The 27894-nt window shown below is 32.6% G+C and overlaps 3 protein-coding genes and 1 non-coding gene across 7 annotated transcripts; 3 read left to right on the forward strand and 1 right to left on the reverse strand.

The window, feature by feature from the left end:
• Positions 1–10258: 10258 nt before the first annotated feature.
• Positions 10259–12439, forward strand: LOC133688492 (probable xyloglucan endotransglucosylase/hydrolase protein 32). The gene is made up of 4 exons (XM_062107989.1): positions 10259–10571; positions 10680–10780; positions 10911–11128; positions 11639–12439. The coding sequence occupies exons 1-4, from the start codon at positions 10373–10375 to the stop codon at positions 12003–12005; spliced, it is 885 nt and encodes a 294-aa protein (XP_061963973.1). The 5' UTR covers positions 10259–10372; the 3' UTR covers positions 12006–12439.
• Positions 12440–14055: 1616 nt separating this feature from the next.
• TRNAY-GUA (transfer RNA tyrosine (anticodon GUA)) lies at positions 14056–14144 on the forward strand. The gene is given in 2 exon segments: positions 14056–14092; positions 14109–14144. It is a non-coding gene; the product is annotated as a tRNA-Tyr (tRNA).
• A 279-nt stretch (positions 14145–14423) lies between these two features.
• Positions 14424–21444, reverse strand: LOC133687996 (uncharacterized). 3 transcript variants are annotated; one of them, XM_062107360.1, is made up of 14 exons: positions 20883–21444; positions 20681–20756; positions 20479–20568; positions 20356–20400; positions 20184–20264; positions 19496–19589; positions 19086–19144; positions 17658–17768; positions 17412–17551; positions 17271–17310; positions 16494–16556; positions 16222–16415; positions 15068–15459; positions 14424–14818 (listed from the first exon to the last, which is right to left on the reverse strand). In XM_062107360.1, the coding sequence occupies exons 1-13, from the start codon at positions 21299–21301 to the stop codon at positions 15072–15074; spliced, it is 1800 nt and encodes a 599-aa protein (XP_061963344.1). In that variant the 5' UTR covers positions 21302–21444; the 3' UTR covers positions 14424–14818; positions 15068–15071. The 3 variants fall into 3 exon arrangements, with proteins under 3 accessions (XP_061963344.1, XP_061963343.1, XP_061963342.1); XM_062107359.1 differs by having other exon boundaries at positions 14424–14735; positions 15068–15555; XM_062107358.1 differs by having other exon boundaries at positions 15068–15555.
• Positions 21445–24899: 3455 nt separating this feature from the next.
• On the forward strand, positions 24900–27691 carry LOC133688498 (dual specificity phosphatase Cdc25). Of its 2 annotated transcripts, none has more exons than XM_062107995.1 (3): positions 24900–25093; positions 25204–25342; positions 27233–27422. In XM_062107995.1, exons 1-3 carry the CDS (start codon positions 25011–25013, stop codon positions 27338–27340), a joined length of 330 nt encoding a protein of 109 aa, XP_061963979.1. In that variant the 5' UTR covers positions 24900–25010; the 3' UTR covers positions 27341–27422. The 2 variants fall into 2 exon arrangements, with proteins under 2 accessions (XP_061963979.1, XP_061963978.1); XM_062107994.1 differs by having other exon boundaries at positions 24911–25093; positions 27360–27691.
• Positions 27692–27894: the final 203 nt, after the last annotated feature.

The raw sequence follows: 27894 nt of genomic DNA on the forward strand, positions 1-27894 counted from the left end.
TTTATATATAAGATGCTTTTTCAATATTAAATAAACTAGTTTTAAGAAATAAAAAAATATATAAAACCCTTCTTAAAAAAATACAATTATGTTTTAAATTACATGTGGCCAAGTTTCTAAAAAATATCATGTTTAATAAATATTGCATGATTTAGCATACCATTTTTTTAAAAGGCTATATATATATATATATATATATATATAATGCATCATAAATTTAATAACAAGTATATTAAAACCATGGAGAGTTAGACTAAATTTCTAGAACAAAAAAAAATTTGTTTATTTTTAATATCAATGATTATGAATTTATATGTAAAACGTATTAAAAATATTAAAAGAAACAAATAAAAAAATAGGTCTTGGCTTTAGAACGTCTATGTTTGACCCATAAAGTCATGGTTCACTCTACTGAGGTGAATCTATTTTAACTAATAGGCAAATAAATGGTTAGAAAAGCACAATAGCGCCTTAGTAATAATCAAACAAATAAACAATACAACTTACTTTAGATAGGATGTACTATAGGTGATATTGTCCTCCTTAATCCCTTTATTTAGAATTTAAAGACCAGTTAGGTTTTCTAATGATCAAAATACTAGGTGGATACTCCAATTCTTTTTTAACTAATAAAGGAAAATAATTCATTGTTCTTTCTACTCATACAAAAAATCATGATTTAAAAGGATGATAGTCGTGACATGGCTCACGTACGACAGAATGACAACTCCACTAGGGGGTTTCTCGTGGACTAAGCTTTGTTATTTGTTTGATTTTTATATTTTATTTTGGTTGGTCTGTACATTTATTATCAACATGTATTTTTAAATATATTGCTCATGAATTTGTATATGGGATATGGAATAATGCATCATGCATCCCATGTTTTAATTTTTAAAGAGCACATACGAGCTTCTAGGTTCAATGGGGTTAATTGTTTGCCCTATGACTATTGGTCAGGATTCAGTTTTGTGAAACACCTAACTCAAATCTGAAAGTATGCTTGGTAATGGCGAGTATACATGCCTTAACTATTTCTTGCAACGCCTCTATATTATATTTATAAGGATTGTCACTGGGTAGATTTAAGAACCTATTGAGAATGTGTAGAAAACCTATTTATGCTCACATAATAAATAGAACATGTCTTTAAGATGTACGTGTCATCCGTAAATTGTACTGAGAAAAGCTCAACATGTAGCATCTTGAATTTCAGGACTTTTAGATGGAAAATGGTCATCACATAGGTTTTACAAGTGTTTCAATTATTATAAATTTACTAAGATGAATATGGATTTCCTCTTCGATGTAATGATGATATTAGATGATAACTATTGTCACTTTTAAATGGCGAACTTGTATTCAATTTACCTTTTCTTTATGCAAGCATCTCATATCTATTTACTTTCCAAACTTGCATAATATTCATTTGAAAGATTGGAATATAGGCCTCCTTTTAAAGAGGATCTATAACACCAGACCCCAAAAGAAATTAATGAAAAACAAGGAAAGATCACGTCAGGAGGTTGAAAGTCAAAAAAAGATGAAAAGCTTTAAAAAGAATGTAGCAAGGCTCACCAGCCTATTTGAGCAGGAATTAAAGGAAAAATCTGTAGAAGCCTTAATTACTCAACCAGCAATAGCATCTCTTCCAATAACCACTACTCACTTCCATCAATATAATTTGGGTCCAAGCGGGACACATTCTGTAAAACCTCGATTAAAATATTTTGATATTAGAAAAATGTTAGAAATTTTACATGATAATCAAAAGAAATTACATATAAATATTAAATGACAAGAGATGGGGATTTATGAATTTAAATCTTAAAGTATGGTAAGCCTTGGAAAAAATAAATTTATAACCGATACCCAGTAAAACCAAAAAAAAAAAAGATAAATCAAAGAAGAATAATAGGATTATAATTATGAGAATAAAGAGAAGTTTAAATATAAATAGAAACTTGGATTCCTAAAGAAACCAAGTTGGCCAGCCATTTGTGCGGGAGAGAAAGAGAGAAAAATTAAAGCAAATTCATGGGGAATTCTTGTTAGAAAACACTAAAAAGAGATAAATAAAAGGATCAAAGAGGGAATATGAAAGGATTAAGCAAGGAATTTGAAGAATATCAAGGGTTGTTTGGTCAAGGGAGGCATATATCTTTTAGGGTTGTTTGAGGTTATGGTTGCGATTGCGGTTTAAAATATTTTTCACTTAAAAATGCATTAAAATAATATTTTTTAAAAAAAATTATTTAAAATTAACACTTCAAAACGATTCGAAAATATAAAAAAATATTTTTTAGCAAAAATAATTTTGAATTTTTTAAAAGCTCGGGTTAGACCGTGTTTCTAAATGGTCCGTAATTCCTCAATTAAAAAAAATTATAATATCTAAAAATATACATGTAACAACAACATCTTCTTCTTTTATGTCATAAGGCAGCGCAGATTATATAACTAGTATTAACTAATAACATGGATGAAAGACCATATTGCATATGCAGTAGCCAAGAGAAAGCACCCCTACTCTCAATCCATGACTATGGTTAGTAAATCAATCTACAACCTGATTGCTCTCTCAGAAAATTTGTGGAATTTGAATCTCTCAGTCTCAAGAAATGAGATATCGAAGCTCGAACATGAGATCGAGTATCAGCCATGAAAACATCATTCTTTACTCGTTAAACCAGCTGCTACAACTGCTGAATCAATCTCTAATTCCACTTTACAATACCCCAACTGCCTAGCACAGGATAAGCCATAAAAGCAGCTCATATCTCTGCTTGCTTAGATGTGCAGGTGCCTGCCTATATTAGCACCAAATCCAAACAGCCACCGCCCATGTTGTCCTCTAATTTTGTATGTTGTCACGATCAAAAGGTAATCTAATCCTTGATCCTTTGTCTCTACAAATGAAAAGAGGAATCATTTATTATTTCGCCTCACATGCCTAATCCATAGGAACATCTTGCTGTTTGTTTAACTTTTCTGGCACAATCAAACAGCACGTCTTCGCCTCTACTTTATGCACATGATATGATACGATAGAGTGTCCTTGCTCGGTTCATATGATTATATGCATCCACAAGTTCATTTTTCTACACAGAGCACTAAATCTTGAAAACCAGCTTCAAAGTGGTCCCTTGGCTCTTAATTTTAGGCATGGTCCTCCCTTCGGAAATCAAAGAAAGACGCTCAAAATCTCAACAAGAAGAATCTGGGAGGATCTCCAGAGTCGACACTCCGTACATAACCAAGGGTGAATGTAATAGGGGGTGGTAAACAACCACAGACATGACCAGTTTCAGTGGTAAGGAGTCTTCAATGTGAAAACTGTTTGACAGTCCCTCTTCTTCTACACTTACGATCTCCATTTGGTGTCGGCGAGGCCACTTAATATTTTATTTCTTGATGGGTGCGTTATTTAATGTTTCGTTCAATCATTTCAATTGCTTTAGAATGAATGATTTCACTCATGTCAGCAGGCAGCATTGTGTGTTATAGTCAACATTATTATCGATAGAGTTATCTAATCAGTTGTCAGTTCACTAGTGATGACAAAAATCGCTAGTGTTCAAGACTTTTTTTTTTTATCTGTTCACTGCTATAAAATTAATTTTACTTTACTTTTACTTTTACTCATTTTGTTAACTTCTTAAGAGCTAAGATGAGTTTTTCCATACAAAAAAATACATTAAGATTATAACAATTTTTCATAAAAAAAATCAAAACAACTATTCATCTTAACATTTTATATTTGTAATAATCTAATTACAAAATATTAATTTTGTTATTCATTTGGCCAGAATATGCTTTCAATTTAAGTGAATATCCCATTTTCATCACCATCATTGTGTAAATGGGACTTAGTTTTCTTCTATTTCCTTCCCCTCCTCCTCCTCCTCCTCTCATTCACCTCTTTCTAAACAAACCATTAAGAAATAAAGAATAATTGTGATAACAAAATTTAATACAATTCATAATTTTAAAGAAGCTATATTTACAGTACTTTTAAATAATCATTCGAACTATAAAAACACTAAAAACATAGAAAAATTATTGTTCCTAGACCATAATCCCTAGGCTATTATAGCCCCTTCCTCAATTCACCATCAACTTCCACAAAGATTTTTTTTCTCTAGTTTTTTTTTTTCTTTTTTATAGAACACAATTGAAAGTCAATTTAGATTAATTTGTTAAGAAAATATGAGATGAAAAAATAATGGATTAAAATGAAAAATATAGGAGAAATGAGTGACTTCCACAATGAGAAATGTGTAGTTTATACATGCATTGGAGAGATATCTATTCATTTATGATATGTGAAATATAAAAGAGCAAACTTTGAGTGCGTATCAAGAGAATAACTATGAGAGAAGTGCTTGGGGAAAAACTTGGATGATATAATGTTTTTTAGGGTAATAATTTTCCACCATCTTAGATGGAAGGAATTTCCTATTTTCCCGTGTGTAACTTTTTTATTATCTCACTTCAATTATTCTCATGTGTCTCTCACACGTGATAAACTTTCTAGCTAAAATATAGACAAGTCTTAATGTTAATCATCTCTCTCTTTTCTCCTCGATTCTCTCTTGTTGTTTTCCACTTTCTTGTTCATCTTCTGAATTACTGTAGCCTTTGCAATTTCATCAAAATCCATATAATTTATTTATTTTTTACTCGAGAAGGTTGAATATGTTAGATCGGGTTAAATGTTTTATGGATTTTATAGATATATTTGAGTTAAGCTTTTATTGCTAATTTTTACGAGTCTGTATTTGGAGACGAACCTATAACATGGATTGTATATGTCTTAGCATCCCTATTGCTAGGTCTAATTTTTATATTTTGTACCACCATTAAATTTCAATTACCTCTCTACAAACAAAGGGACAAGTCATTTTTTTTTATTACTTTAGAGAATTATAAAAAGAAGCTTACTAACAAGAACTTTGGAGCCAAAATATTTCTAAATAAAAATAAATAAATTTTCAACTCACAAACTATCAATATATAATGATAAAATAAGCATATGGTATATGTGTTAGGTCAAGCTAATCAAATTTCAAAAGTTCTAACTTGCCACTAAACTTTTAGTATCTATTTTTTAGATTTTTTTACCTATTATCATATGTATTATCAATATTATTAGATTTTAACGCGCTAGATCGGATTAGATAATATAAATATTATAAACTTACCAGCCTAATCTCAATTAAGGGTTCTAGCTATTCATATGCATATTATATTTCAAAATTCATCACTAATCTCGTTACAATTCATTAGGATAGAAGTAGCTTAGAAAGTATCCACATAAGTGACGGAGGAAATTTTTGTCCTATTTATTATTTGATTTTTTTTTCCAAATCATGTAATATAAATTTGATTATAGTTATAGTTATGGCAATAATGATCCTTATTAATTTTCAGTAACCAAACAAATAAATAAGAGGCACCATAAGCCTATAAAGGGGGAAAAAAATAAATAACAATAAAAAATATATTCAAAGAGTGGTGAAAATGATCAGAGAGAAGCTATCAACAGCACGAAGAACTTCTCACTGATAACCCATCTCCCACCGTAAGATGTGAATATATTTTTTTATTTAAAAAAACAAGCATTCTAAGGAGGAGATATCGCCAGCATTTTCTTCTCTTTTTTTTTTTTTCCATGCAAGTAGAAAGGATAGTGGACGGATACAAGGGATCAATCTCATATGCTATCCACTACAAATAATATCCAATTTATATTCATTAAAATATTATTTGTTTAAACTCATACGCAAAACATACCCACTAAAAAAAACCATTTATCTTAAAGTTTCATTTGTAATCTACTACGAGCATTAGCCAAGTAAAACAACGACAACATAAAAATTACAAAAGAAATACAAGATTTAATGAGCAAAGAAGTTTACAAATATTTAATTTTAAATTTTATTCTTTAAAAAATAAAATATATGGTAGTTGTCTCCTTAAAAGATTTATAAAAGCTATAAATAAACTAGAGAACTCTATCTCTGTTAGAAAATAACTAGAAATCCAAAAATATAAAAGAAATAAATAAATAACATTCAAAAAATATAAGAAAAATAATAAAATCAATCCAAATAAAAGCATTAGAGCTGAAAATATGATTCCAAAAGATCCAATAGTTCGTTCAGTAACATAGTAGTTGTCTTATAGAACAATACTTGTAAAATAACTTATAAAAATTTAAATACGATCCAATAGTTGGATCTCTTATTATCATTGTTCCATCGGTTCATAAAAACATTTTTGAAGCTATCTATATAGTTTGTTTTTATCATATTTCTATCTAGTAATGTCAAATTATCACTTGAATACTTAAAATTGCTTGTATCTACATCGACTACATCATAACCCCTCGACTTCTCAGAAAAGGTTAATTTTTGTCATCTTTTACAAATAAATCCTCCAATCAAAGTTTTTTTTTCTCAATTTTTTCCAAAAAAAAGCATTGTAATCCTTGTGTTAAAAAAACTGAGATAAAAATTAAATTAATTCCCCAGCCCTTTGAATTGCATAAGAAAAACAACGTACGTACTGGCATCCAATAAGTAAGAAATAAAACAAGAAAGATATCTCCCCTCCCACAAAAGTCAATTATTAAGCATTATTTAACTTGCATCATTGGATGCTATTTTGGGATAATGTAAGCACTTGCGGCACACAATCGCTTGTCTCCATGTAAACAGCTTTTGAACGATCATCAATGGTCTCCCTTCCTTTAATTAGAGGAAGATATATACGAACATCACCATTTGCCCATTACTATAATTAATTTCAATAACCAAACGTATTTTGTCGATTGCTCTATGTATATATTGTAGTGGCCAACATCACCAGAAGTTGGTATCGATTTAGTTAAGAAATATAAAAAAAACGGAGGCAGATCGAATTATTCTGCGGTTTTGATTCTTGCCCATGTTTTCCTAATTATCTTTAATGTTCTACTGGAAGAGATTTTAGATTTTCGCTGGACAATTTCCCATGGTTGGGGGTTTGAAAGGAACCTTTAATGCAAACAACAAGTAAAAACTAACTCCATGTCAGGTCACAAATTTAACATTTGTATATATGCAAGTTCAGAGAGCTGAAAGGAGAATAGCAGAGACAAGATTAAAAGACCAAAGAAGTTGAGGCCCAAGAAGACGCAGCACGTTAAAAATTCTCATCGTAAAAAGCTGCATGATTTGTCGGTTGAGTGGGTCCGTTTTCGTTTTCACCAGCTAGCCGGCCTCCACCGTTGGATCCTTCTTTCTTTACCTTCCCTTTACTTCGATAGCCGACGCACACAATAGGGCGACCATCCGACCTCCGAATCATGTAAAATTTGCATCCCCTTCCATGGTTTGGTCGCCCTTTCTTGTCTGCAATTCGCTGTCTAGGTACAGTTTGTACACACGCCCAGCTACTACGGTAGGCACCGTTTGGGAACGCGGCTGCGGCCGCGTTCCCAAAAAATTTGAAATTTTTTTTTTTATTAAAATTTAATATGTTTTGTACGTTTTGGATCGTTTTGATGTGCTGATGTCAAAAATAATTTTTAAAAAATAAAAAAACATCGTTGGCATGCATTTTAGCACGAAAAGTTATTTGAAAAGCACCCGCAACTACACTGCCAAACACACTCTTAATAGTTCACATGCAGCGTCTAACCGACAGTCATTCCATCTCTATTACAAATGGTCACGTCTAACCTAAAGGTGATAGGTTGCCTTCAAGTTAACACGTTATTCACTCTCAACATATACTTGTTTGAAAATCACTAGTGTAAAGCAATGCCTTCCTCCTCCAACATGCTCGAACTAGCCAACAACCATTTTTATAGGAATGTTTTAAATGGCTAATGCTTATAAGAAATTAAAGTTAGGACCATATACTACGTGTGACCGATTAAGAGTTAAAGCACAAGTAGTGTTGTGTAATGACTTGCAACAAGCAAGCTAGGGTACGTACTATGCGAACTCTAAATTTGGTTATAAAATTTAAAGTGGTCGGTCTCAATTAACATCATATATAAACACTTAATATGCTGAAAATGGATTCCTATTTAAAATTAAGGAAGAGGAAAAAGGATAGCTTTCTGACATTAATTTGATCACAAAAATGGTATTTTCGATGATAAAATTCAGCTGTTAATGTATAAATCTTATTATATATGTGTAGCCTAGACAAAGGAACGGTACTGTGTTCATGCGAATTAACTTAATAAAGTCATGTAGAGAGGTTTTTTATCATTAAAGCTAACTCAATGAGTCTAGCTTCAAATCTCTCAATCATTGTTTTTTTTTTTTTTTTTATCTAACTCAAACTTTAAATTAAATTGTACAAGAATTCTTTCAATATAATTTGATAGACTTAGCAGGTTAATTTTTTTTTGAATAATTAATAAAAACATGATTTAATTTTAAAAATATTTCTAATATGACATATTTTCTTAAAAATATATTGAAACTTGACACATTGGATTAACCTCGATCAACCTCGGTTAACACGTTAAATATGCGATCTGGGTTATGAACTCCATCGAGTTTAATAATTTTTTTAACTATTTTTATTTAATTATATAATAAAAAATAGACGCTTGCAAAACTGTGTCAACTCAATGCCGAGATTTTTTATAAGACCACGATAATCTCATAAAAAGTAAATTGAAATAAATCATGAATCCTAATTTTCAATAATTATTTTTTTATTTAATAATATAATAAAAAATAGATTTTTAAAAAATCGAGCACCAACCTGATACCGATATGTTTTTTTTAAGATAGTGATAACCCAATATAAAATAAATCAAAATAAATCATAAAATTCAATTCATGATAATTATGTTTATTTTTTGAATTATTTTTATTTAATAATATGATAAAAAAAATAATTATAAAACTAAATACTAATTTAATATTAAAAATATTTTTTTAAGAACATAATAACTATGTATCAAAAAAACTAAAATAAATAATCAGATATAATTTTTAATAAATTTAATATTAGAAAAAAACATGTGAGGTTAAAAAACAATGATTTCCCTACTCAATCAGTTCCTGTAGATGTTTTGATGCGATAAAAGTTGAAGTTATTGGGGTACAGGGTGAGTTCTTGCTGTAAAAGCTAAGAATGAAGAAACTCATTTATTCCTCATTCAAGTTTTTCTTTTATTTTCTTTTAATCATCACCACCAGTCCTGATGTTCTTGCAAGTATAGGTTAGAAAAAAGTTGGGAATTAGTAAGAAGCACGGAGTGTCCACTGTGCTTCTTTTGGTTCTTTTTCTCTCATTATTCATATACTCATCATTTCTTAAATCTTGCTGGTGTTCATGGAAAGATGGGGAGACATAAAGATAAATGGGGGTGTTTAAGAGTGTTTTTTCAAAGTGAATAACACCATTGTAGAATAACATTTCCCAGGAAAAAGAAAAGAAAAGAAAGGCTTTGCTAGTTTCAGTCTTGTTCGTTCGTGTGAAAGAAATGGAGCCCTAAGCCGCAACAAGGATGGTCTAGTTTGGTGAGTCAATCAACATTTCAACACAACATCACTTTCAATTTCCTCAATCAGTCGATCAAAGACACGCTTATAATCAAATCGAAGATGGGACCCTGTTTTAGATACCTTACGGTCCACTCAACAAACGAAGACCAGAGGCTCAAATACCCTATCACTCACATTTGTTTCACAAAATTGACTAAATCAGAATCTGACCCACTTCTCATGCTGCTCTGTCCAGGCGAGCTGACATGCCTCATCTTTGAAGAGGGGATTGGATTGGTAAAAAAACAATGATCTGGGTCATTCCAGCTTTGCATGTGTTAAAAGCTGAGACAGGAATGCATGTAGCTTTCAATGAGAAAGAGAACTTTAGCCCTAAAGTCCAATTTCCTGTGGCGTCACAAAATGTACTCACAGAAAACTCATTTAAGAAATACCCACCTACCTTCCACTCTCTTCCAATCATGAACCCCGTTCTTACTGTGGTTTCCCATCAATACCAGGAAAAAAAGTAGTCGTGATTGGGAAAGAATGCACCGCTTAATTTTTACTTATTACAACTGGGGATGTGTTCAAGACTCGAGATACCTACTGACCCTCCAAAACCGTAGTTATATCTATACTTGGCTGCAATAAGTTGGGTAATTCTCAGTCTTGGACACTTGCATCGACAGCTTATCACTACCCCTTCCATGAGGGGACCCATTGATCTTTTTCCTTTATATCAACTGGCTCCATGAAGCATTGCCTTCTCGCCTCTCACTCTCTGCTTTTACACACACACACGCACGCACGCACGCACTCACTCTATTTTCTCCATACAGGTTCTCCACATCCTAGCTACTCTCTCATTCATGGCTCTCCTTCCCTTGTTTATTCTCATTCTTATAGCTCCTTCCTCTAGTAATGCTCAATGGCCACCTTCACCTGGCTACTGGCCAAGTTCTAGATTCAGGTCAATGAGCTTTTACCAAGGTTACAGAAACCTTTGGGGTTATTCCCATCAAAGAGTAGACCCGAATGCGTTGACTATCTGGCTAGATAGTACATCAGGTTAACCCGACTCGTGACATTACCTGCTGTCTGGATTAATTTTTGCTGTGGTATCTAATAAGCTTTCTGCTCATTTTCCTTATTTGTTGGCTTTCATCTCTGCAACAGGAAGTGGATTTAAATCAGTTAAACCATTTCGATCAGGGTATTTCGGTGCCTCCGTTAAGCTCCAACCTGGTTACACTGCCGGAGTCATAACAGCTTTCTATGTGAGGACTGAACTTTACTGTGCTAGCAATCTCTGTTTTTTTTTTTTTTTTTAATTTATACAGTTGGTCTGTAAGAATGTTATGGCATCAATTATGTCTAATTAATATACCTGTAATTAACCAATGGCAGCTATCGAACAACGAAGCTCACCCTGGGTTCCATGATGAAGTGGACATAGAATTTCTTGGGACAACATTTGGGAAGCCTTACACTTTGCAGACCAACGTTTACATCCGAGGAAGTGGGGACGGGAGAATAATTGGGAGAGAAATGAAGTTTCATCTGTGGTTTGATCCGACCAAAAACTTCCATCACTATGCCATTCTTTGGAGTCCTAAGGAGATTATGTAAGCTAAATAGCACAGTGATCACCACTAATACTTTACACTCTAACAAACTAACAAAAAATCTTCTGTTCTCTCCGGCATGCATTAATTAATCAGAAGACGAGGGCTAACAATAATGGTGATTTTCTCTCCGGCATGCATTTAGCAGTAGCGTACCTTCAATTCAATAAGGAGCATATTTGCTATGTTTTTTACCTTGAAAATCATGAAGAAAATATCTGGAATTAAGTGTGGGCCAAAATGACTTGATACAAGCAAATTTTTATCCCATTAGCGTGGTGGGTTTTCTATAAAAATTAAAGAAGATTAACATTTTTATATTTAATAAAAAAATTAAAATATTATTTTAATATACTTTTAAATAAAAAAATTACTTTAAATCATAATCACTTCCTCGCATTTATTTTCAGTTATAAATCTAAAAGTGGTGGTGGTGTCTGGTTGTATATATATTTTATTTTTTTAAAATGTAAAAAATATTAAAACTGTAATAAAAATTCAATGTTTCAGATTCCTCGTGGATGATGTGCCCATAAGGAGGTACCCGAGGAAAAGCGCCGCAACCTTTCCCCTAAGGCCAATGTGGGTTTACGGTTCAATCTGGGATGCCTCATCCTGGGCTACCGAGGAGGGAAAATACAAAGCTGACTATAGATATCAACCATTTGTTGCTAGCTACACCAATTTCAAAGCAGCTGGTTGCTCAGCCTATTCACCGGCATGGTGCCGCCCGGTCTCTGCCTCTCCATTCCGGTCCGGTGGGCTCACGAGACAACAGTACAGGACAATGCGATGGGTTCAGAGATACCATATGGTGTACAACTACTGCAAGGACTCCAAAAGAGACCATTCCCTAACGCCTGAGTGCTGGGGTTAAAAGTGATTCCTTGGAACATTGACACGCCTTGCCCACCCTGCATAGGAAAATGGAAGTCACTTGAGAGAGAGAGAGAGAGAGAGAGAGAGGAAGCTTTCTTAAGTTGTACTGTGATTTCAGATTTTTTGTCTATTATTTACGTCTTGAGATGGGTCCCCTCTTGCAAAAAGCATTATGCAATGCACGAGTAGCTGGGCGTCCAAGGCTCCCAAATTGGAAAAACTGTGTGGATTCTTCTTTTATTTTTTGTTGGACACGGTGAATTTGGTGTAAAATAATAATAATGGCTAGAGGAACACGAGATCTGAGGAAAATAAATGGAAATGGGGGCCAGAAGGCTCAGTGGTCGTGAATATTTAACATATGTGGGCTTTCTTTCTTTCTTTCACTGTCATTTCATTTCATTTCTGAATAAAGCAAGTCTTTTTGTCGTTTCCTTTTTTCTTTTTTTTTTTAAATGGTATTAGTATTAGGGTTCTTTTTTATTATTATTATTTCTGACGATGTTTTAGCAAAATAGCCCAGAAAAGAAAATCCTAGAAAAATAGCATGGTTTAGTTAAAAACACGAATGAATTTCACGTTTTTGAATTAGAAACAAGAATCCAATCCGTATCTTTGATTCAAAGAAAGACGCAAATATGTTTGGTGTCTTTGATCCAAACCCTAAATTAACCTCCAGTACAAGTTCTAAATTACCATAACTTCAAATTAACTATGAATACAAATCCTAGATTATCCAAGCTCCAAGTACAAAACACAAATATACTATGTTATTAGTATTAGGGTTGGTATTTTTGTTATATCTAAAAACTCAATTTTTAACTTATTTTTTTACTTAAAACATCTTCTTGTATATGGACTCAAATAATTAGAAAGTTGATTTATAAACTCAAAATCAACTTGAAATCAGGAAACTTCCTGATTTCATCTACTATTTTAGATGATGGGAAGATCAAAGAACACCCAGGTGACTCTTTTTATTTAATGAAATCTAGTGATATCAAAATTAATTTCTCTCTGTAACTAGAATTGATGTCAATCGAGAACAAAGAAACATCTATTTCTTTCTTCTTCTTTTTTTAACACTAACCAGGATCACATTCTGTCTCTTCCTCAAATCCCATCCGTCCATGTATATTGTGATCAGAATCTAAGATTTCTAGAATAGAAATTTCTAGCTAGTTTTACTTGTAGGCAAACGTATTTTTGCTCGCCATCTGTAATTCACAGTTGAGGGCTCTTTCGTGCATCTAGCAGGGCATGGGCGCAAAGCAATCAAACAAATAAATTGTTCACAAAACAAAAACATGACAACACAACACAACACTATCAACCGGAAACATGATTGGAAAGAGACATATTTCTCTCAATTATGCATCAGAGTGAATGAGATTTTGAAGCTTTTGGAATGGGGTTAGCGATGCTCTGGCAACAATAATGCAAAAGTATATAGAGGTCATGATGCTTGGATGAAACCAAAAGCGAGCTATTTTAGCTTTAAAATAGATTTAAGAGCATAGAATGTCTCTAAACAGAAATCTATGGTTAAAGCAAAGGTCCAAATCATCCATCTCTCTCACCCTTTTTCCTCTTTTGGCATTTTCTGGGATTTGATTGTGCAATGTTTGGCTACAGAAGTTCTTGAGAGATAAGGGATCCAGGCAATGTAGCGCATTGATGTTGGGATCATTTCTCTCATGATAGATGTCTAGTCTAAGTGTCATTCTCGTTTAAGAAGCGGGGTGGGGCTTATAACTTCAGTCATAATCCTAACTTTTTTTTAATTAGTCATTCGAGGATAAAATGAATAATCGATGGGAGAAATCTTGAGCCTAACCCATTCCATCCATGGAGCTCATTTAATGGTGGGGCACGCATCATTTTTGTCTGTATTTAAATGTCATCTTTAAATAATAGAGATGTCACGTCCGATTTGTCAATGTCCTGGCAAGAACAATATTATAATGTGCTCGATGGACGATGCGAAGAAGGGTAATGACTACAGGAGCTTTTAGTTATTAATTATTTACTAAGCATAGAAGCATGTTCCGACCTTAGCTCAGTTGGTAGAGCGGAGGACTGTAGTTGTTTGTAACAGACAATCCTTAGGTCGCTGGTTCGAATCCGGCAGGTCGGATTTTTTCTTTTCTTTTTCAACATTCTTTTATTTATACCTTGAAAACTTGAACACTATTAACATAACCAGCTTCTTATATTATAAATTGTTTTCCAAGTCTTGGGAAATTTCATATCAACAAAAGGAAAAACCCTAGCTTATGTTTCGATCTTTAATGACATAACCTTGTCGGATTTATTTAGTACTTCAATCTGTTTTGCTTAGACCTAAAACATGAATAACTCCAAACTCTTTCTTTTAATATGTTAAGAACACTATGCTTTTCTTAAGAGACATGAATAGTAAACATAACCTTGCCATACTAGGCTCTCGTCTAGTTCTTGGAAGGGAATGGAATTTTGCCCTTAATATAAATAATTTTACATCACATGCAGAGAATGTAAGAAAGTTGATTTACACAATTCAGGAATTTACAAAAATAAAAAATGTAGAGGAGCCGCATGGTAATGTTATTTTATAGAGATGGCATCCTTCGAAAAAAAACAATATATTACAAGAAAATCCAATGCACGGCACAACATTAACCATCACAGGATGATCCTGTACAACAGCTTCAGGGCGAGGGAACCCAGTTAATCAGATGATATTTTCCTGCACTACAAAAATTGATATCAGACTTCAACTGGACAGAAGATCGAAACACAAGGGCTGATCGCCTCCTCAAAAGTTCAGACCTGCAACAAAATTCAAAACCCGCGCCATATACATGGCTAGATTAAAAGATTATATCCAATACAAGAATGTCAGGGAATGGACAAGTAAAGAAAACAGCAGAAATTTCATTCCAGAGAATAAAATAAATTGCAAATAAACGACAGTGAAAAAACCCATTATGTTCTGAAGATACAGAATGGTTCAAGTGGATAAAATAAGAGCACAGACAACACATAGGAGTAACATAACAGCTGCATGTTTAAGGCTACCTTCTCACGAGAGCTTGGTGCTGAAAAGTTGTACTGTATCCTCACTTAAACAACCAAGTAAACCTTGGCTGTGTGTGCTTGTGTACTTCACATCATAAATAAAATGCTGGTGTGATTTTAGCCGTTGAGTAGCTGTAAAAGAAGGCAACTCTTGCAAGATCAATCCACAAGAAACTTCGTCCCCTGTGGCAAATAGAGGCTTCTGATTCTGTCTGTCTATGATGCTAGATTTGGGCAGTCTAATACCACTTACAGTTGAACATGCAATACCCAACTTCTCATAGTTGCTGCCTACTCTCTTCAAATGAAGATGAGAACCAAGTACTCCTTGCCCAGTAGCAGGGGAAGGCTTAAATAAAGTTTGAGAAACAAACTCGTTGGACATTTCAACTCTGGGACGATAAGAAACAACAATGTCATCACTGCTCGCACAAGAAGCAAGGGATACACATACTCCTTGATTTGTTGTTTCAGGTATCAAAAATGGCCTTTATGAAAAAAAAATGAAATCTTAATAGAACAACCATCATCCATTAGACATTAAGAAAATATCCAAGGGAATTACATAAAAAAATGGCATCCAAATGGTAATTTTCAAACTACAGAGTGGACAATCTAAACAGAGAGTGTTATGCTGCAGAAAATTCAAATCATAAAAGCCTGAGAAAATTGTGACCTCGGAATTTTCTATCCGTGATTGAAAACAAAGGGGATTAGAAATGCAATATGTACCACATGAATAAAAGTTAAAACAAAAAACAATAACAAGGGAACAAATACTATTATTGACTCAATAAGATCATTAATACCAAAATAAGAGTAAAGGACAGATAAAAGACTAGGCAAATTTTTTAGGCATTGATGACTAACAAAAGCAAACCAAACCATTAGGGTAAACTTAAGACCTACTAATAGAATGAGGAATGGGGATATTAAGTATTTTGAGATGCATGTTCATAATATGACAACACTAAGGAATAAGGAATGTGAAGCGAGTGGGCAATATGGCTGAGTTGTAATTAAGCACAACTTTTTGTGATCTTTTCATCCAGGTGCATGTTTGTGATACATTCAAGTCACAAAACTATTAATGAAAAAAAGTTTTACTCTAAACCAAACATCAACACCATACACAGAAACTAATAGCACCCCACCTTTCTTCCTCACCACCAAAGTTCCATTGACACATGCCAACAGAGGAAGCAGACACCACTGTTTTGACACCAGAAGGAAGAGTTGAGATATGTTGAAGGGACTGTACAGTATGAATTGGGTCGGTTGTGTGCCCTAATCTGGATTCTACAGGACTCCCAGTTATACGCATATCAAACACCAAAAGTGAACCATTCTGCAAGAAAGAGAAATGAAATGCTCTGTACATGGCACCTGGAATATTATGACGAAAAAACAGGCTTAATGTTCAGACCTGTAGTCCAGCATATACATAGTGTGAGCAGTTAAGATCCCATGAACAAGACCAAGCAGCAGCCTGTGAAGCACAAAGTCAATATTAGTGAAAAATCAATAAATTACTAAAAAAACAGACCTATTAAACCTGTTACTTTATTAACAGCAGCAGCAGCACCATACAGTCAAGGAGCCACCGACAAGTTTTGATGTGTATGCAAACAAGAGAAGGGGTCCCTTAAATAATTAATGATGTGGCATTCCTAAGTTCATTAAAATGAATTTCCAAAATAACCAACTTCAAATCATCATGAAAATGACTAATTACAGAAAACTCTAGCATCAAAGGTAAATCAACGAGTATTACTGCTACAGATGTGGGGAAGGGATAACCAAACCATGCTGGATTGGCATGAAATTTAAGTAAGGCTTGGAAGAGCTCATGATCGATTATCAAGGAAGATGGCTGGCCAGCCCTTTGGAAATATTGATCTAAGAAGCAGCCACAACCCCCTGTCCTTTGTTTTATTGAATCGAGGCACTGATCTACTAGTGCACCAAGTTTTTTATGTTTTGTAACTTCTAACCATGTTTATCAAGAAAACAAACTGCTCTTTCTACATTTATTTATGATTTCAGATTAACAGCAACAATTGTTCAAAGCAAATCAAATAATTCATGATTTCTGTGAATCCAAACAGAAAATCTAGTTCAACAAGAAATTTTTTTTACCTTAATGTTATATTGTAAGATCTCATCAATAGCCAATCATAAAAAAAAGGATAAAAAGATTTACCGGCAAGTCATAAGAAAGGATGACATTGTTGCTCTCCATACTGATACAATCAAATTCACCAAGTTAGCTATCGGAGGGAATATAAAAGACCAGGTACACACACAAAAAAGAAGAAGAAGTCAATATTACTACTAGCATCACCTTAGAACTGACAGTTTCTTGCCTAAGGAAGCAAAAAGTGCGAGACTTCCATTAGTGGGGGATATATGCAGGTCCTTTATGATTTTTGTGCCAGGAGGAAGGAAAATATCTTCACTTTCATGTGGAGGAATTAAGCTCATCTAGCAATAAATAAATAAGTAAACAATGAAATAAAAGAAAAATAAGCAATTGATAAGGTAAACAATACTCTAAAGCCAAATTTCAAATTGAGCCCAGAGATATTACTTTGGTAAGCACGTGTGATCCACCCATCATTGGTACCCTCCGCACAAGCAATAAAATTTTACCAGAAGCATCAACATCAAATAAACGTGCACCGTCCACCCGCAACTCTCTCTACAATGATCAAAACCATGACGGTTAATTTAACACTGCACATGTAATTGAGGAGACAAGACAAAATCAAACAAAAATGAAAAGTCATGTCGAAGATGGGTGAGGAATAGAATCAGTATCAAAAGACAGGAACAAAATTGAATGACTATCGAAGGAAAGGAAGGAAAGGTTGTGTAACAACAGCAGAGCCAGCAATGTCATAATCATCAGAGTTGGTCCATGCTTTAGCCAAAATGAAGACAGGATGAAGAGAGTTTCAAGTTAAACTACATGCTCAAATTTTGAAAAATCCAGATAGACTTTCAAACATGTACAACCAACGTCATAGCTCAAACGATGGTTTAAAATAATTATTGAAAGCTTCATAGGGTAGAAAGACCAAAATGTTGAGTTTAGAAAATTAAACATTTCAAAACAATGGAAAAGAAAGGTAGTATAAACAACTCTCAACTTACAAAAGATCTCTACAATAAAAGCAAAAGAATGCAAAACACACTCTTAAAAAGTACAAGCCAGTGTAAGAATATTATGAAGCAGAAGTGAATGGGAGTAGCCAGGCACACAAGGAAACTTCAACTGGCAATTTGCTTTGCCACGCTAAAGATTCAATTAGATGAACCATAGGTACAAGCATTGATATCATTGCAACAACTCTAAATAAAAGAAAATTAATGGTACACTTAATTTCAGTATTTAGGGATGGGGCTCATATACCAGTACTTTACAATAACCACCCATATTATTTGACCAGAAAAAGAGACAAATAAAATATTTTAAAAAAAATGTTTCTTTTAGAAAATAATGGCCACATAAAGAATCACAAATCTTTGTAATGCTAAAAATCATGGACTTGCAACCAAAAGGATGCAGATTCAACAATATGCTGGTTTTTCTTTTTTCTTTTTTTTTTTCTTTTGGGTGGGGGGGGGGTGGCAGGTTTACTATTTTTCTATCTATCCAAGCTTATTCACCATAGGTTTTAAATTGATTGTTTGTGTGTGTATGTGAAAAATAGAAATTGAAACCATGGCAAAAGTTAACAAGACACCAGGTTCACAACTGACAAGCATGCATCTCTTATTGAGAAAGTTAGGATAAAATATAGAGAGGCATAGCATTGAAACCATGGAAAAAGTCAATAAGACACCAGGTTCACAACGGACAAGCATGCATTTCTTATTAAGAAAGTTAGTATAAAATATAGAGAGGCTTACTACCTAGTGTTGAAATGTAAATCTTATGTAAAAAAAAAATCCTAACTGTTATGGGCCATAGAAGAGAGAACCAAAGTGCAAGAGAAAGCAAGTATTGCTGCACCTGTAACATGAAGCAGCTTGAAGATCCCTTCCTGTTGAAATCAGAGTAGATGCTATTTCCTAAAACATACACAATAGAAGAGAAAAAAATCACAATATTCAGCGGGAAGCAAAGTGACATGATTTTTGTCCTTAATAATAGCCTTAAGAAGAAACTGACAAAAAAGTAGATGATATATATATATATATATATATATATAGAGAGAGAGAGAGAGAGAGAGAGAGAGAAGGAACAAGAAGAAGAAGGAAAAAAGGCATTCACTGACATAAAACAATTGCTCAAAATATCCTCAAAAGGTGAACATAATGGTGATCCTAAATTAATACTCAAAAAAGATTATTTTTTTAAATTGAAGATACTCACAAGCAATGCATAAAACATGTGAATGTTAAATGTGAAAAGATGCTTACCAAATTCATGTCCTTGAGAGCCCCTATAGGCAGTGGCAACTCCAGACGGCCTGCTCTGCAAATCTCCTAATAAATGCTCCAAATAAATTGTCCTCTACAAACAAAAAAGTTTAAACTGAAAAAAAAAATAAAGAATAAAACCTAAGAGAGATCCAAAACAGACATTCTTTCACCCATAAAACTATATGAGGTTGAATTTTTATACTTCAGTTTTCTTCCAACCACATAAACACAGATTATAACTTCATCCAAATTCAAAACTTTTTTATTTCTCTTAATCAAGTAAATTAAGACAGATATAGTTTCCAAACTTAGTTTCTATATCTTAAAAATTATTTTGACCACTAGTTCTTAACTCTTGATACAAATGCAAAACCTCTGTTAACGGAAATACTAAACAAGTGCCCAGCTAAACGAACATGTAAAGTGGCCAACACACAAGAAATAACTCGCGGACACAAGCATAAATTGTTGTAGCTTGAAAAAGGAACAGAAAGAGTAGCAAAGATAATGATCAACAGCTAAATACAAGAGGCACCCATTCGAGGCAAACTATGGCCAGTAACAAAAAACAAAGGGGAGATTCAAAGTGTGATATTCATAACATGGAAAACAAGTTCTATTGCTTATGAAACTTGTGTAAGGATGCAATCAAAAAGGTAAACACAATTAAAACCTATAACCATACCTCTTTACACTTTTGAACTTCAAGCTGCAATGCAGCTTCTCTCCTTTTCCATTCAGATTCTTTCTTGCACAAATCCACATCCTACAAATAGAAACAGAAAACTAACACTAACTGTAGAAAACAAACTATCTTTTCTTTCCTCTTTATCTTTTCTACCTGGTAAAAACCATACCTTCTTTACCAGAGAAGCACATTTTTCTTCAAGAAATCGAATTCTCTGCGAACAAAAAGTACAGTCCATTATTAACCTAATAAATTTCTCCAAAACAGAAACACCCATCAAACTTATTAATACCTTCTGTGATTCTTCATCAACAACAGCAATCCTCGGCACAAACAATTTCCTAACATCCTTCAATGTACCTTTTCTATTACATTGAGGACACTAAAATGACCACAAAAAAAAATTAAAAAAAAATGTTAATCCATAGAAACAGATATAAATGAGTGAATTTTGAAATCAAATCCTTGAAAACATGAGACAAACAATTAAATACCTTAGCTAACCTTCCACGTTGCCTTAACCATTTCTCGATGCAAGAAAGACCAAACAAATGTCCACAAGGAAGGCAGCTAAACAAAAATAAATAAATAAATACTAACAAATTGAAGAAGTCAAGAAACTGAAGAAAATTAAAGTTACACAATATATATATATATATATATATATATATATATATATATATATAAAAAAGGCACCAGATATGATGGTCGCCTTCGTTGGTCCATGCTTCCATACAAATAGGGCAAAAAAGCCCATCAAATTCACTCCGGTTCCATTGACTATTTTGAGAGCTCTCTCCACCAGCATCATCTCCTCCATTACGGTAACAAATGTCTCCTCCACTTCCTAATTTCTCTACTCTTCTTCGCTTATTTCTCTCCTCTTCCACGTCTACTTCCTCTTCCTGAAAGTTGAGATTTTCGGCTGCTGCTGCAGCTGTTGTTGTTGTTGCTTGGTCAGAATTTAACAAAAACCTAGGAGAAGAATCCAATTCTACAACGGGAATGAAATCCTCATCCTCCTCGGAGTATTCCGATTCGGATAGTTCCAATCCTATTTCTAATAAGTGCATTGCTTCGTAGTCTTGTTCGTCTGTGATGTACGGTTCTGCCATAAATTCTTCAATATGGAGAAACGAAAAGTGATTGTGCAGTAGTGGCCTTGTTTTTTCCTTTCTCTTGGAGAGGGAAAGTTTAAGCGCGACTACACACCTGACACGCCTCCCTCCCTGGCTAATTTTATAAATGGATTGGTCACAATAGCCAAACCATTTAGGAAGGGGTCGGTTCGGGGGTAAGTTCTGCAATTCTAGCATGGTTGGAAGTATTGTTATGGTTAGTTTTTAAAATATTTTTTATATTAAAATATATTAAAATAATAATTTTTAATTTAAAAAAATTAATTATAAGATTAATACATTAAAATGATTTAAAATAAATAAATAAATAATTTATAAAAAAAGATTGAATTTTTTGAAAACACTCCCTTCCTTGACCTTGAATCTTTATACATCTTATGATTTTAATTTACTATTTTGATTGTGGTTGTAGCCAAAGCAGCCCTGTCGGGTTGTTTGGAGGTTGCGATGAAACTTATATTTTATGATTTTTTTAAAAAAAATTATTTTTATTTTAAATTATTTTTTTTATATTTTTGTATATTTTTAATATGTCGATGTTAAAAATAATTTTTAAAAAAATAAAAAAATATATATTATTTTGATACATTTCCAAACCAAAAACACTTTAAAAAATAACTGTTACTACACTCTCAACCATAGTTATTAGACCCGGCCCGCGGGTTGACCCGGCCAAGGGGTCGGGTCCCGGGTTTCAGGGGTCAACTCGGGTCAACTCGGAAAAATTAAAAAAAAATATAAAGTTTTAATATTTCATATGAAAAAATCCATGTAAATATAGATTATACATATTATGAAGTTTAAAATAATATTTTAAAAAGTTTTTTATCCCACATTAAAAAGATATTATGTTAAACTTTTAAGTTAAAGTATTTAAACTAAAAAAGTTTTTTATCCCACATTGAAAAAACATAATTTTTTCCTTGGAAACATAGAGTATATATATTAATGGGTTTCAAATCCCACGTTAAAAAAACATAACTTTTTTCATGGGAACATAGAGTATATATATGAAAGGGTTTTAAATCCCACATTAAAAAGATATTATGTTATCCTTTTAAATTGAAGTATTTAAACCAAAAGGTTTTTTATCCCACATTGAAAAAACATGGTTTTTTTTATGGGAACATAATGTATATATATGAAAGGGCTTCAAACTCCACATTGAAAAGATACCATGTTATCCTTTTAAGTTGAAGTATTTAAACCAAAAGATTTTTTATCCCACATTGAAAAAACATGGTTTTTTTCATGGAAACATAGTGTATATATATGAAAGGGCTTCAAACCCCATATTGAAAATATACTATGTTATCATTTTAAGTTGAAGTATTTAAACTAAAAGGTTTTTTATCCCACATTGAAAAAAAACATGGTTTTTTTCATGGAAACATAGTGTATATATATGAAAGCGGTTCAAATCCCACATTGAAAAAATATTATGTTATCCTTTTAAGTTGAAGTATTTAAACCAAAAGGTTTTTTATCCCATATTGAAAAAATATGACTTTTTTCTTGGGAACATAGAGTATATATACTAATGTGTTTCAAATCCCACATTTGAAAAAAAAAAAAAACCGGGTCTTGTCCGTGTTCGCTTGGGTCACCCGGGTCCCGGGTGGACCCACCGGGTTGCCCGGGTTTGGCCGGGCTGTTGCCACAGCCGATCTTTTGTTAAACCCGAACCGGTCCAGCCATCGGGTCGACCCGCCAGGCCGGGCCGGGTTTAATAACTGTGCTCTCAACACTCTCACATTTATATTTTTATAATATATTAAAGTTATAATTATTTAAAAAAACAAAAAAAAACTCCATCTTTCACTATACATACCAGATTTACACAGTAGAATTATTGTTTTACTCTAAAAATAAAAATAAAAACTCGGATGGAAAAAAAAATTCATAAAATTTTTGGTCATTGTCATTTTAATTAAGACAAGTAAGTTTTTTTAGATTTTAAATAAATACTGTAATAATTTAAATATTTTTAGAAGTTAAAAAAATAAAACTAGATTGAAGGGTTTTTATGGTCTTTTTATACTTTGAATGCATAGTAAAATGATTATATTACTCTTAAAAATAAAAATAATAAAACTTATGTTTAAGGGCACTTAGGTCTTTTCAACACAATTATTTTGTAATTATATTTTTGAATGAGGGCAATTAAGTTATAAAAATAATTAGAAAAAAAAGTGATTGTAAAATGTAATAGGAGGTGCCAATGCTATGTGGGTGATACATATAGCGCCACTCAATAATCAAATATTCATGTCACCAGAGCTAAAAATAGGACGTTCTCTTCGCAATGATGAGATGTTTTTATGAAGGAGATGCGATTGAGCTTCATTAAATCTTTTTTTTTTCTTTTTTTTTAGCATAAAAATTTATTTCAACCCTTTCAAAAATCAATTCTACCTTCCAATTTGTGTTTCAATCAATTTTATCTTTTTATTATTTTTATTGTTATTTATTTTGCTTTAATGTTTTTTAACTTTATTTGTTTTTTTATTTTATTCTCAAACATTTTATTTTATTTTATTTTTAATTTGGTCTTTATTTTTTTAATTGCTATTTTTTTTATTTTTTTTTATTTGTCAATTTCATCCTTGTCATTTTATATTTAATTTTTATATTCAATTTTAATTCTCAATATTTTAATTGTTATTATTATTATTTTATTTTAATTTCTCATATCACAGGTTTCGTGTTTATCTGATTAATTCGAGTTGATTTGGCTTTTTTATGTTTATTTAATTTTATTTTTTTATTTTCTTGATATTAAGTTATTAAACCTTGAACTTTGTAATTTTTTTTACATTTTTTTATATGGATTTATCCAAATCTCATATCATAAGTCTTATTTTTTATGTTTTTTTTATCAAATTAATTTTTTTTATTTCATCATTTGAAATTATATTATTAAGCCTTGAAAGGTTAAAAATATACTAACACTCTATTTTATTTAAAAAAATCTAGAGTGAAAAAGAAAAACTTCAAACTTTGTATTCAAATACAATATCTCTCCATACATAAAACTAAAATATAGTTTTTATTTTTCATAATTTATACTAAATTTGAAAAATATATTTTATAGATTTTTTATAATTTTCCAATACAAGTATATCACTGTTTTCCAAATGAAAAAAAAATGAACAGTATATTTTTTTACATATACAAGCATTAACAATGTGAAATATTTTGTTTATGTTTTCATTTTTAGTTAGTATTATAAATATTTGTTTTATAAAGATATTTTTTATAATTGTTAATTTCATTGAAATAAAATTAATATTCAATAATCACTAATCACTAATATAAAATATTCAGATAATTAATATAAATTATGATTTTAATTTTTCTGTAAACAATAGTTGTAATCTTCATGTATTTGTTTTTAATCTTTTTATGAAAAGAATTGAAAAAGAAAAATTAAATTGTTTTGTTACTAAACATCCTCATGTGTAGGCATAAAGACCGATCTAGGCGTCCTTACTCCTTACGTTTGAAAAAACACAAAAGGAATCAGGACAGAAACGACAAGTCGTTGTCCATTAATAATGAACTACACAGAGTTTGACATGGGCAGTAAAACATAAAGCCATTTTACCTCGACTTTCTTGGTCTCTTTGCTCAATTGCTCCAGCAGACAAGCAAGGAAAAAGAAGTGAGGAGGTTGCAGCAAGCCATGTCTCGTGGCATATCATACATAACAGGGTCTCAACTTCTGTCTCTTAGGCGCCTTCCAAATATTGCAATTATTGATGTCAGGTAGAAAGAAAATCTTCCTCGCTGTTTCCTTTTTATATTGCAGGATTTGTAATTATAGAAGTGAAGTTTTGTTTTGTTGTTTTTAATTGTTATTAATGGGGATTTTGAAGGGATGATGAGAGGAGTTATGATGGACATATAGCAGGGTCTCTGCACTACGCGAGCGATACGTTCACAGATAGGATCTCTAATCTTATTCAAGAGGTTAAAGGGAAAGATACCCTTGTTTTCCATTGCGCTTTAAGCCAGGTTTCTGCCTATATCTCTTTACTTCCGTGTTTCTTTCCAATTGTTTTATTTTTCTGGGTTTCTATTTCTTAATAGTTTCTTAAAGAATTGGGCGAGTGAGTTTTGTATAAACCCTTTAGCTGTAACAAAGTTCCAAGTTTCTAGGCTTGAACATGGCGATCAAATTTTTTTGTTAATTAAATAGTCATTTTTTTATTTGTTGTGAAATTTACCCACAAGTAAACAATTTTTTTTCTAGAATTATCTCGAAATATTTAAAAGTTGCTCTTCATTTTAATCCTGATCAATACCTTGAACATTTTCCAGTGATCATGAATGTTTGTTATGGATATATAGATGAGATCAGCTCTGCGTGCTTGCCAGGTTATTTGTCTATGAGTTTAAGTGTAGGGCAACAGGAATTGCTGTTAATGTTATTAATGGTTCACAGATAATCATTTGTCAACTAACTTTCCAAGATGGTTTCTTAAGAAGCATCTGGAATCAACTGAAGGAGGTTTTAAAAATATACATGCTCCTTGGGTTAATAAGACAGGCATTGAGTTATTCTTAAAGAAAATGCAAAAGGGAGAGAAATGGGAAGAGGTTCTCAAAAAAATAAAAATAAATCATGTAGCTAAGTAGAAGGCAGTATATTAGCAGGGGTAAGGGACTTGGAATACAAGGCAATAACAACCTGTATACCCACCATCTACCCTAGAAACATGTGTTTGAAGTTGTCATTATGCTTGGAAGTTGGCAGGGTTTCTTTGTGAGAAAATGGATTATTTCTTGGCAGAGCTGCTCCTTTGTGGAAAAAAGTGGATCCATGTTTGAGCTTTAACCTGTTTCTGTAGCAATTCTCTGAACTTGAATGATAATGGAATTAATTGGAACTGACAGGATGAAATGGAAGATAATAAGAATTTGGAATTCTATTGAATTGAAAGAAACTGACTCACAAGGACCGAAATGAAAAAGACGATAAATGTTTTGGGTAGATTCGAGGTAGTCCGGACGTCCAATGACCTAATTGAAAGTCTGAATATGTTTTACCCTATCGTATTCTCCTATATTGGAACCTTAAATAACAATCAAAATGAAATTTGAATTTTAAATGGACTTGACTGAAAGTTTGAAAAGATCTCGGCTAATTGATAGCTTTGACTCCAGCATTGAAGCGCTGCTGTTTAACTAATTCCATTGCCAAGAGAAACGCTGCTGTTTGGATTTCATTTTGCTGGCTTATCTTTCACCATTCACGTGTCTACTTCATTATCAGCACCCTTCATTCCTAGACCTACCTTCAAACATCTTCTTGAAAATTCACTTCCTTGTCTGCAGCCGTATGCTTGTTTTCTGTCTAACTAACCCAGACTTGTTACAGTTTCATTATTTTTGTTATAAATGTGGGTTCATATTAAAGCTTGGATCTTTGCATTAAAGGCTTTTCTGACTTTGTAGTTTGAGTAGTGTCTCTTGTGCTGTTCTCCTGTATTTAGTTACAATCTGAAACCTTGTCGAACATTTTTTTCTTATCGATATAATAAAAACCATAATTTTTTAACAGTTTCTTGTAAGCGATGTCGTAATAGTGCATCGATATTGTTCATCGAGTCTACCAAGGGAACCTATCAAGGTCCCATCCTCTAATGCAAGTTTATGTGATAGCATGGGATGACCGGAAAGACCTTATCTATAAAAGGCATGCTCTTGAAAGAAGAGAATTTGGTTGGGTTTTCATGTCGTTTATTTGCTATTATTGGAGGTCATTTAACTGCTGTAAAGCACAATCTTTTCCCTAAAAGAATTGAGCTTGTTTTTGAAGCATGTATCTCACCTCATTGTTTGGTGAAGTTTAATAATCAGTTTAACATGCAGCATAAGACATTAGTTCCTGTCATTTGACAGGTTTTGGAACTGTACAGGAGAGCTCCTGGTCCTGTGCACCCTTATTTTTGTGTTTTTTTTGTCTCCCGTTATAAGCAGCTGAGATTATTGACATGCTTGAAAGAATAAGTGATGGGTTTTTGCTCAGGTTCGTGGCCCGACTTGTGCACGAAGGCTTGCCAATTACCTTGAGGAGGTGAAAGAAGATGGAGGAATAAAAAACATTATGGTATTGGAACGTGGCTTCAATGGCTGGGAAGCTGCTGGTAAACCTGTTTGTCGCTGCACTGGCATTCCCTGCAAGGATGAAAGTGCTTAGATTTCTGATTGAACCATATCCTTGTTGTGGAGGAGAAGGCAGAATATAATTTTATTATCATAAACTTGCTATATTTACCGATTACATTTCAATGTTCAATTTCAACTTGATGATGGGCAAACTACAAATTTGGTATCCAACTTTTGATTAGTTTTCGATTTGATTTGAGTGCCCTACTTCCTATTTGAGTTATTCACTTTCAAATTTTTCTCTTATGTGGTGCAGTGGTGATGCAGTCATTATCTCGTTTCTTATGACAAAAAAAAGAGAGTATATTTTATTAATTTTTTACTGGAGTACATCAACTCCTTTCTTCTGTCTTCCAATATGGTACTTTTCTTGATGAAAAAAATATATTGAAGAC

This window comes from Populus nigra, chromosome 3 (assembly GCF_951802175.1).
Source record: "Populus nigra chromosome 3, ddPopNigr1.1, whole genome shotgun sequence".
Classification (NCBI taxonomy): Eukaryota; Viridiplantae; Streptophyta; class Magnoliopsida; order Malpighiales; family Salicaceae; genus Populus; species Populus nigra.

Excerpts from the sequence above, each read along its gene's own strand:
- LOC133688492 (XM_062107989.1), top strand. The coding sequence starts at position 10,373 with ATGGCTCTCCTTCCCTTGTTTATTCTCATTCTTATAGCTCCTTCCTCT. Across the intron at positions 10,781-10,910 it reads GAGTCATAACAGCTTTCTAT|CTATCGAACAACGAAGCTCA; the intron begins GTGAGGACTGAA and ends AACCAATGGCAG. Across the intron at positions 11,129-11,638 it reads TGGAGTCCTAAGGAGATTAT|ATTCCTCGTGGATGATGTGC; the intron begins GTAAGCTAAATA and ends TCAATGTTTCAG.
- LOC133688498 (XM_062107994.1), top strand. The coding sequence starts at position 25,011 with ATGTCTCGTGGCATATCATACATAACAGGGTCTCAACTTCTGTCTCTT. Across the intron at positions 25,094-25,203 it reads ATTGCAATTATTGATGTCAG|GGATGATGAGAGGAGTTATG; the intron begins GTAGAAAGAAAA and ends GGGATTTTGAAG. Across the intron at positions 25,343-27,359 it reads TCCATTGCGCTTTAAGCCAG|GTTCGTGGCCCGACTTGTGC; the intron begins GTTTCTGCCTAT and ends GTTTTTGCTCAG.
- LOC133687996 (XM_062107359.1), bottom strand. The coding sequence starts at position 21,301 with ATGGCAGAACCGTACATCACAGACGAACAAGACTACGAAGCAATGCAC. Across the intron at positions 17,311-17,411 it reads AAGAAACTGTCAGTTCTAAG|TATGGAGAGCAACAATGTCA; the intron begins GTGATGCTAGTA and ends TGATTGTATCAG. Across the intron at positions 16,557-17,270 it reads TCCTTTCTTATGACTTGCCG|GCTGCTGCTTGGTCTTGTTC; the intron begins GTAAATCTTTTT and ends TGTGCTTCACAG.